This window comes from Lampetra fluviatilis, chromosome 54 (genome assembly GCF_964198595.1).
Source record: "Lampetra fluviatilis chromosome 54, kcLamFluv1.1, whole genome shotgun sequence".
Taxonomy (NCBI): Eukaryota; Metazoa; Chordata; class Hyperoartia; order Petromyzontiformes; family Petromyzontidae; genus Lampetra; species Lampetra fluviatilis.
The window spans coordinates 5,347,130-5,358,009 of record NC_136328.1 but is presented as its reverse complement, the minus strand read 5'-3'; the positions used below and the strand labels follow the sequence as shown (position 1 = coordinate 5,358,009).

The window sequence follows — 10,880 nt, the reverse complement described above, 5'->3', positions numbered from 1 at the left end:
CGTGTACACACCTGCGCACACCTTTACAAAAAAGCCGCCTCTTATTGCAGTTGACACAAGAGCCGCCCCCTCTCCTCTCTCCCCACATTGCCCCCCCTCCCCTGCCCCCCATTACGCGGTGGGGGGGGGGAGGGGGGCGGGGGGAGCGGCTGCACTAAAAGAACACAAGAGGGGAAACACAAGAAGACTATAACACTCAAAACATTTTTATAATAATTAAAAAAAACCTATAAACTAAAAAATAAATCATCAATAAAATCAAACTACTGTGAGCGACTGCACGCACCCGACTGCCAGGCAACTGCTCAATTTGGTTGCCAGGAAACTGTAAATGTTGCCAGGGCAACCGTGTCAGTTGCCGGGCAACCCGGTCCACCTGGTTGCCGGGGTAACCGGAGCACCGAGACGCTCGCCCGCGGGAGGCAGGCGAGATGCGGCGCGGGGAGACGGCGCTCGCGTTACAGTAGACGCCTCTCGCACGCTCACACACACACTCACACACAAGCACTCACACACACACAGTCACACGCACTCATTCACAAGCACACACACTCACTCACACACACACACAGAGTCACACGCACTCACACACGCACTCATTCACAAGCACACACACTCACACACAGGCACTCACTCACGCACACAGTCACACGCACTCATTCACACACACACTCACACACGCACTCATTCACACACACACTCACACACGCACTCATTCACAAGCACACACACTCACACACGCACTCATTCACACACACACTCACACACGCACTCACACACGCACTCATTCACAAGCACACACACACGCACTCATTCACAAGCACACACTCACACACGCACTCATTCACACACACACTCACACACGCACTCATTCACAAGCACACACACTCACACACGCACTCATTCACACACACACTCACACACGCACTCACACACGCACTCATTCACAAGCACACACACACGCACTCATTCACAAGCACACACTCACACACGCACTCATTCACACACACACTCACACACACGCACTCATTCACAAGCACACACACTCACACACACGCACTCATTCACAAGCACACACACTCACACACTCACACACGCACTCATTCACAAGCACACACACTCACACACGCACTCATTCACAAGCACACACACTCACACACGCACTCATTCATTCACAAGCGCACACACACACACAGGCACTCACTCACACACACACACAGTCACACGCACTCACACACACACACAGTCACACGCACTCACACACTCACACACAGGCACTCACACACAGGCACTCACACACAGGCACACGCACTCACACTCTCACACACATTCACACACTCTCACAGGCACACACACACGCACACACACTCACACAGTCACACACTCATAGGCACACACACACTCACTCTCACACAGGCACACACAGTCACACGCACACACTCACTCTCACACACTCTCACAGGCACACACTCACAGGCACACACACTCACAGACACACACACACATTCACACACTCGCACAGGCACACACACTCACTCTCACAGGCACACACACACTCACAGGCACACACTCACACGCTCACACGCTCACACGCACGCACACACACGCACGCTCACACACACAAAGATCCCCCCCCCCGTGTAGCCTTAGCAGACTGTTGGGGCAAGTGCTGTTAGCGAGCACCTATGAAGGCCGGCACGGCACAAGAGGGAGTGGGATGTCCAACACCACGCCCGACTGCCTTCGGCTCCCCAGTGGCGATGTTTTTACACATCGCACCAGGTACTCATTTGAAGCCGAGTCGACCTAGGGGAGGCCCGTGACCGGTTCAGATAACTGTGAGCGGGAATCGAACTCAGGTCGCCGGGGATTCGTAGCGCAGCGCGCTAACCGCTGCACTACGGCTCCCCACGTACTCTCATGTACAGACGCACCCGCGCGCACACTCACATCAACGTAAACACTCGCACACCCAAGCTTACACGCACACAGATTAATGGACAAAGATCCCCCCCTATAGCCTTCAAACTGACGGGGGCAAGGGATGTTAGCAAGCACCCATTAAGGGCGGCACGGCACCCGAAAAAAAGGGTGGGTGGCCGGATCCACGCCTTTGTACCCCGAGTGGCGATGTTTACACGTCGCTAGCGGTTACTCGTGAGGCCGAGTCGACCTAGGGGAGTTCCAGTACCGGTACAGATATCCTCCGCTGGTGTTGGCCTGTGAGCGGAAAATCCAAAGTCGGGTCTTTGCAGGGTTCGTAGAGCTCACACTCCCCGCAAATACACGCACACCCACACGCAAGGTTCTCACACGGCTCACTCGTTCGCACGCACGCACGCACTCACTCACTCACTCGCACGCACTCACCCACTCGCTCTCATGCACCCACTCAATCGTGCGCTGCGCATGGCGCTGTTTGTCGCTCTGCGAGTCTCGATAGGAGGGGATGGTGGTGGTTCTGTAACCGCGAGCGCGGTTCCGTCACCAAATGTGGTTCCATTACGATGCGAGGGCTCTAGCACCCACGGTCCAATCGGTGTCGGCGCGTGGCTCCCGTCACCGTGGTTACGTCGCCACGCGCGGCTCCATCACCAACGGTTTTACGTCGCCATGGTTACGTCGCCACGCGCGGCTCCATCACCAACGGTTTTACGTCGCCGTGGTCACGTCGCCACGCGCGGCTCCATCACCAACGGTTTTACGTCGCCATGGTTACGTCGCCACGCGCGGCTCCATCACCAACGGTTTTACGTCGCCGTGGCGGCCACGTCACCGTGCGGTGCTGCTTGGTTCTGTAACCTCACGCGGTTCTGTCTCCGCGGGGCGCGGTTGCTGCCACGGTCAGCTGTGCCCCCCCCCCCCCCCCCCCCGATGTCGCCTGGCACGGTTGCTGTGCTGCGCCGGCGCTCAATGCTGAACCCAAAAAGGCACTTAAATTAATTTGTACTTGTCGAGTTAGCAGCTACCGAAGCCAAGCTCAAATCAACATTGTTTTTTTTTGAATATTTTTTTGTATTTTCTCTCTCGCTCTCTCACACCTTATTTTTCCTAAGTGTATTTAATTAACGCCAATTTATTATAAAGCTTACATTTCCACAGCGCGGAAAACGGGGCTGGGGGGGGGGGGGCACATTGCTCGCGACCCCACCACCCCCCCCCGACCGCCTAAAAGTGATTGGTCGTACCATTCAAAACGCAGGGGGTGGCGTAGTGCAACTTGCACATCACCCCCTGCTGGCAACCACTCACGGTTGAGCCACTCACCCCCCTCCCCCCTCCCTGGGTGAAGTGATTGGTTGGTACAGCCCGATCCCACCTCTCTCAAAAGTGGCACGACCCTAACCCTTTCCCGACCCAACACCCCCCTTTCATGGGTGGGACTTGGTACGGCCCAATAAAAAAAAAATCCTAACTCATTTTCGATCCACCGCTTGTGGTGACCGGAGTCGACCACGACACTGGCAGGGGAGGTCAAGAGGGGAGGGGGGTGGAAGAGGTCAAGAGGGGAGGGGGGTGGGGTAAGGGGGGAGGGGGGTGGAAGAGGTCAAGAGGGGAGCGAGTTGGCGGGAGGGGCGGTGGGGGGGGGATTTGGGATGAGATGTCATCGTCTCGGCCGACGATGGTTGATGAGGCTGGAGTTGTGGAGTGCAGGGGCAGGGGGGGGGGGGGACTTGACTACGATTAGAGTTGGGGGGGTGGGGCCACCTGGGAACCCACGGGCGCCGCCGTCGCTTGGGGGAGTCGCTCCGACGTACCAACTGGAGTGTTAGCGACGGCGCTCGCTTAAAATCGCTCACCCCCCGCCCCCCTGCTCACCCCCCCCGCTCACCCGGCCCCGCTCACCCTCTTTAACCGGCGACCGTGGCTCTTGCGGTACAACTCGCGGGGTGGGCGGGCGGGCCCGTTTAGTCTCAAACCAACGTTCGGCGTCGCCAATTCGTCGATAAGGAACCACGCGTCGTCCAGGGTCGCGACGCGGACTTCCGAAAAAGCTGTCCACGAGTTTCTGAACGCATCGTGAACCCGACGCAGGATCGGCTTCATCCGTACCTGGAGATCTGGAATCGCGTCGCCGCAAGCGCGCCCCACTCCCCCCACACCCCCCCAAGGCGTCGTGAACCGACGCAGATTTCCCCTCGCCGGGCACCCGCGCGGGGGTGGGGGGTGGGGGGGGGGAGACCACCGCGGCGTCGCACTCGTACCACGAAGTCGTTACACGTACCGTCGCCTCGTCCTCCACTCGGGTTATACCCCCCCCCCCGCCGCCCCCCACCAAAAGAAGAAAAAAAGTAGTGGCCTCCAAAATCAAAATTGCCGCCAGCGGGCAGGCGGGCGGGCTGGCAGATCGGCGGTCCAGCCGGTGGCGATGTGGTAGGCGGCCGGTCACGGGGCGTTGTGTTGGTTTGTCTCGAAGGCTGGCAAGGGTAGCTGGGTGGGCGCTGGGGTAGGCGAGGCTGGTAGGTGCGGGGGGGGGGGAGTGAGTGGAGGTGCGCGGGGGGGGATAATGACGTGGGGTTGAGAGGAGGTGGTGGTGGGCAGGGTGTGGGTGGGTGGGAGGGGGGGGGTCTCAGTCGTCATAGCCGCCGCCGTACATGTCGGCGAGCTTGCGGAAGCGCGGCCCCCACGAGTTGAGATAGTCGTAGTCGTGGTCGCCGCCGCCGCCCTCCCCCGAGCTGGACGAGTTGAGCGAGCTGAGCGAGCCGGCCACCGAGCCGGCGCCCTCGTAGTCGAACACGAGCAGCGAGTCGTACGGCGGCGCCGTCGCGTCGTTGTCGGCCGTGCGCAGGCCCTGCGAGCCCGACCGACACCGCCGCCACAAACGAGGACGACGTTAACGACGTCGGCAAAGAAACCGACATCGGCAACTACGATGACGTCATCAACATCGACAGCAAATGATGATGACACTGATGATGATGACAATTGGTTTTTTACCCTTCTATCTGGCAACAAAACTGACACCTTTTTTTACGAGGAGTCATGTTTGCATAGACCACAATACCTGCAGTCATAATGCAAACAAAAAACATAACTCTGATAATGTATGCACGGTCCTTGAAGTTGATTGGTCCCACACCCGAGACAGCTTTCCTTAGAGCCTAGTCTTACATGGTGTTGGACCAGATGACGCCAAAAGGTGCACAACTCAAAGACAATGCACCATCAGAGTATGAGAGCTCGGGGTTAAGCATGGTGACACTGATGATGTTTGTGACAGCATCAGCAATGATGATGAAGTCATTAACATCGACAGCCGATGATGACGACGACGACGATGACGTAAGTAGCAATGACAAACGGTAGCCACGGCATCAACAAGATCAGCAATTACATCGCCAACAACGGCGTCATCCACAATCAAGATGACATCATCATCATCATCTACACGCTGAGCACCGTGTGGTGGAGCGGTGGTGTAGTGGTCAGTGCACTGCACTACGTATGCGTAAATGAAGAACTTCTATTGCACCGTGAGTAGCCAACTGTGCTAATTGGAGGCGCTACGAACCCGGCGACCCGAGTTGGATTCCCACTCACGGCCAACACCAGTGACGATTATTTGAACCGGTCCTGGGCCTCCCCCCCCCCCCCCCCGAGCTCGACTCGGCCTCAAATGAGTACCGGGTGCAGTGTGTCAACATCGCCACTGGGGGGAGACAGAGACGGCCAGCGGGCATGGTGCTGGTCACCCACCAGGCATGGTGCTGGCCACCCACCCTCCTGCGTGTGCTGTGCCGGCATTCGTAGGTGCTGCTCCTCGCGAACGGCACTTGCCCCCAACAGTTTGTTAAAGCCTCGACTGGGGGGATGGGACCTTTGTCTTGTGCTGTGCGCATCGTTTGACGTGGTGGTGGCGGAGTGGTGGTGGTGGCGTGGTGGTGGCGGAGTGGTGGTTCACGTGCGCGGTGCTGGGTGTGGTTGTGTGCGGTTCCATCCTCTACGTGCGTGCGGCGCTTGCCACCTCTCCCCCCACCCCCCCCCACACCACCCACCTCGTTGATGAAGTCGCCGATGTCGCTGGGGTGCGGCGCCCCCGAGCGGGACGGGTAGCGCGGCTCGGCCACCGAGGGCCGCTCGTCCAGGCGGCGCACGCCGGGGCCCTTGCCGTACGGCGCCTCCAGCGGCAGCAGCTCGCTCACGTGCTGCAGCTGCGACGGGTCGTAGTCCTGCACCGGCAGACACGCAGACGCGCCGTCACGCCGGCTCACCGCCTCACCGCACCGGCGCGTGGACACGCCGGCACTGCCGCCAGACAGCCTCTCGCCGGACAGTCAAACCGCACTACCGTCCCAACCCGCACCACCGCACCGCCGGCGCACCGCACCATCGAAACCGCGTAAACGCACCGCGCCGACGTGCAAGCACAGCGCACGGTGGCGCTTCTCACCTGGTCCTCCTCCCCCCCCGCCCTCCTCGTCGTACTTGAGGATGTTGTCGCGCACGTCGTCCTCGGGGTCGATGAGCAGCTGCTTGGCGACGCGGTCCTTGTCACGGCGCTTCTTGTACACGACGAAGAGCAGCACCAGGACTACACGCCGGGGAGACACGGGGGCGGCGGGGGGGGGGGGTCACGGGTCAGAGCTGAGCGGGGTCATTTGCGGAATCATTTTTACGCTTGGCAAACGTGGACCGCGGCAACGCCGGCAAGCAGCGGTCTCCACCTCCTCGTCGCGCCCGACGTCGCGGCCCCTCCGGCGCGCCGCTACTGCCGCTGCCAGGTAAATGGGACGGCGCGCGCAGGTTCACTTATTAATTACGGTTAACACACACGGCCCACCCCGGTAAAACCGCGAAAGCCTCCGTAAACCAACGGCGATCGCGCCACACGAATCCCCGTGCCGGGGGGGGGCCACGTCCGCAGCACCGGGCCCCCCCCCCCCCCCGACGACGATGCCAACGACGACGACGACGAACTCACTGAGAAGCAGCAGCAGGCAGAGGAGGATGGCCACAATGGCGCCGGTGCCGAGGCCGGCGGCGGCGATGGCGCCGCGTTTGACGCAGTCGCCGTGCTGGTCGCAGGCGCACACCTTCACCTCGAGCTCCGACACGGCGCTCATCGCCGGGTTGCCCGAGTCCGAGATGAGCAGCGGCACGAAGTAGAGGCCCTCCGGCAGCGCCACCTTCATGCGCAGCTGCGAGCTGCTGCCTGTAGGCCGGCCGGGAGGGGAGGGGGGGTGGGGAGCAGAGCGCGGTGCGAGCGAGCGGTGAGCGTGGAGCGGAAAAATGTTCCGCGGTACGCCGAGGGCGGGAAGCGTGCGCCTGACGGCAAAAACCCGTGGCGGAATAAGAATTCCTGGAAACAAGAGTTGACGACACACGCGGGGGGGGGTGCGTGCCAGAGGTCGCAACCGGGTACCCGATACCCGTACCCTACCCGATACCCGGCTACCCGTACCCGGCCGGGTAGCCGTTTGCGACCCTGGTGCGGCCGGGTACGGGTACGGGTAAGGAATCAAAACCCGTTTGCGACCTCTGGTGGCTGCACGGCGGTGCCGCGTGCTCAAGTGGCTCTCGGCCTTGCCCAGACCACCTGCTCATTCTGAAACCGCCGCCGGCTCCAAACAGTCGGGGGGGCCACATTTTCTCAACTCTCGTCAACGAGTCGTGAGGTACAGATGAACAAAAACGGACCAAGTGTTCAGTTATTTTGGACTGGTGATCTGGGCAAGGATGACGAGCAATGCTGCACTCCGCTGCTGTATTTCATCGATCAATCTGGCAAAATTTGGCGACTCAAGCCGAGGGGAGAAGAGGGGGAATGGAGATCATTCTGGATCGGCAAGCCCGGAAAATATTTCCGTACCCGGCACACCACATCCAGTATACCACTGGCTATGGCTGTGGCTTCGCAACTGCTCAGTCGCGTGTCACCCCCACACGCTCAGTCGGTTCACGAGGAAAAAAATACATTCGGCGAGATATGAAGCAATCCTTGAGTAGGGCATTGGGTTTTGCCGCCCTCTGCTGACAACACAGGCGAACAGCAATGCGAGGGGGCACAGCAGGACAGGGTAGGGGGCAGTGCTAAGCGCAGGAGTGATGGTGAGCGAGTGGGAGCCACGTGATGGCGAGCGAGTGATGGCGAGCGAGTGCGGCGTGATGGCGAGCCAGTAATGGTGAGCGAGTGCTGGCGAGCGAGTGCTGGCGAGCGAGTGATGGCGAGCGAGTGATGGCGAGCGAGTGATGGCGAGCGAGTGATGGCGAGCGAGTGATGGCGAGCGAGTGATGGCGAGCGAGTGATGGCGAGCGAGTGATGGCGAGCGAGTGATGGCGAGCGAGTGCGGCGTGATGGCGAGCCAGTAATGGTGAGCGAGTGCTGGCGAGCGAGTGCTGGCGAGCGAGTGATGGCGAGCGAGTGATGGCGAGCGAGTGATGGTGAGCGAGTGATGGTGAGCGAGTGATGGTGAGCGAGTGATGGCGAGCGAGTGATGGCGAGCGAGTGATGGCGAGCGAGTGATGGCGAGCGAGTGATGGCGAGCGAGTGATGGCGAGCGAGTGATGGCGAGCGAGTGATGGCGAGCGAGTGATGGCGAGCGAGTGCGGCGTGATGGCGAGCCAGTAATGGTGAGCGAGTGATGGCGAGCGAGTGCTGGCGAGCGAGTGATGGCGAGCGAGTGATGGCGAGCGAGTGATGGCGAGCGAGTGATGGCGAGCGAGTGATGGCGAGCGAGTGATGGCGAGCGAGTGATGGCGAGCGAGCGAGTGATGGTGAGCGAGTGATGGCGAGCGAGTGATGGTGAGCGAGTGCTGGCGAGCGAGTGATGGCGAGCGAGTGATGGCGAGCGAGCGAGTGATGGTGAGCGAGTGATGGCGAGCGAGTGATGGTGAGCGAGTGATGGCGAGCGAGTGATGGCGAGCGAGTGCTGGCGAGCGAGTGATGGCGAGCGAGTGATGGCGAGCGAGTGCTGGCGAGCGAGTGATGGCGAGCGAGTGCTGGCGAGCGAGTGATGGCGAGCGAGCGAGTGATGGTGAGCGAGTGATGGCGAGCGAGTGCTGGCGAGCGAGTGCTGGCGAGCGAGTGATGGCGAGCGAGTGATGGTGAGCGAGTGATGGCGAGCGAGTGCTGGCGAGCGAGTGCTGGCGAGCGAGTGATGGCGAGCGAGCGAGTGATGGCGAGCGAGTGCTGGCGAGCGAGTGATGGCGAGCGAGTGCTGGCGAGCGAGTGATGGCGAGCGAGTGATGGCGAGCGAGTGCTGGCGAGCGAGTGATGGCGAGCGAGTGATGGCGAGCGAGTGCTGGCGAGCGAGTGATGGCGAGCGAGTGATGGCGAGCGAGTGATGGCGAGCGAGTGATGGCGAGCGAGTGATGGCGAGCGAGTGATGGCGAGCGAGTGCTGGCGAGCGAGTGATGGCGAGCGAGTGATGGCGAGCGAGTGATGGCGAGCGAGTGATGGCGAGCGAGTGATGGCGAGCGAGTGATGGCGAGCGAGTGATGGCGAGCGAGTGCTGGCGAGCGAGTGATGGCGAGCGAGTGATGGCGAGCGAGTGATGGCGAGCGAGTGATGGCGAGCGAGTGATGGCGAGCGAGTGATGGCGAGCGAGTGATGGCGAGCGAGTGATGGCGAGCGAGTGATGGCGAGCGAGTGCTGGCGAGCGAGTGATGGCGAGCGAGTGATGGCGAGCGAGTGATGGCGAGCGAGTGATGGCGAGCGAGTGATGGCGAGCGAGTGATGGCGAGCGAGTGATGGCGAGCGAGTGATGGCGAGCGAGTGCTGGCGAGCGAGTGATGGCGAGCGAGTGATGGCGAGCGAGTGCTGGCGAGCGAGTGATGGCGAGCGAGTGATGGCGAGCGAGTGATGGCGAGCGAGTGATGGCGAGCGAGTGATGGCGAGCGAGTGATGGCGAGCGAGTGCTGGCGAGCGAGTGATGGCGAGCGAGTGATGGCGAGCGAGTGATGGCGAGCGAGTGATGGCGAGCGAGTGATGGCGAGCGAGTGATGGCGAGCGAGTGCTGGCGAGCGAGTGATGGCGAGCGAGTGATGGCGAGCGAGTGATGGCGAGCGAGTGATGGCGAGCGAGTGATGGCGAGCGAGTGATGGCGAGCGAGTGATGGCGAGCGAGTGCTGGCGAGCGAGTGATGGCGAGCGAGTGATGGCGAGCGAGTGCTGGCGAGCGAGTGATGGCGAGCGAGTGATGGCGAGCGAGTGATGGCGAGCGAGTGATGGCGAGCGAGTGATGGCGAGCGAGTGATGGCGAGCGAGTGCTGGCGAGCGAGTGATGGCGAGCGAGTGATGGCGAGCGAGTGATGGCGAGCGAGTGCTGGCGAGCGAGTGATGGCGAGCGAGTGATGGCGAGCGAGTGATGGCGAGCGAGTGCTGGCGAGCGAGTGATGGCGAGCGAGTGATGGCGAGCGAGTGATGGCGAGCGAGTGATGGCGAGCGAGTGATGGCGAGCGAGTGATGGCGAGCGAGTGATGGCGAGCGAGTGATGGCGAGCGAGTGATGGCGAGCGAGTGATGGCGAGCGAGCGAGTGATGGTGAGCGAGTGATGGCGAGCGAGTGATGGTGAGCGAGTGCTGGCGAGCGAGTGATGGCGAGCGAGTGATGGCGAGCGAGCGAGTGATGGTGAGCGAGTGATGGCGAGCGAGTGATGGTGAGCGAGTGATGGCGAGCGAGTGATGGCGAGCGAGTGATGGCGAGCGAGTGATGGCGAGCGAGTGATGGCGAGCGAGCGAGTGATGGTGAGCGAGTGATGGCGAGCGAGTGATGGCGAGCGAGTGATGGCGAGCGAGTGATGGCGAGCGAGCGAGTGATGGTGAGCGAGTGATGGTGAGCGAGTGATGGCGAGCGAGTGATGGCGAGCGAGTGATGGCGAGCGAGTGATGGCGAGCGAGTGATGGCGAGCGAGCGAGTGATGGTGAGCGAGTGATGGTGAG

General features: G+C 61.3%; 1 protein-coding gene across 1 annotated transcript in view; it reads right to left on the bottom strand.

Moving 5' to 3' along the window:
• Positions 1-2,820: 2,820 nt before the first annotated feature.
• Positions 2,821-10,880, bottom strand: part of LOC144949648 (cadherin-2-like) — a 50,354-nt gene continuing 42,294 nt past the window's right edge. The window contains 5 exon segments of the mRNA XM_078879633.1: positions 2,821-4,792; positions 5,997-6,170; positions 6,392-6,409; positions 6,411-6,532; positions 6,923-7,153. Coding sequence (XP_078735759.1) covers positions 4,571-4,792; positions 5,997-6,170; positions 6,392-6,409; positions 6,411-6,532; positions 6,923-7,153 — 767 coding nt within the window. The 3' untranslated portion in view covers positions 2,821-4,570.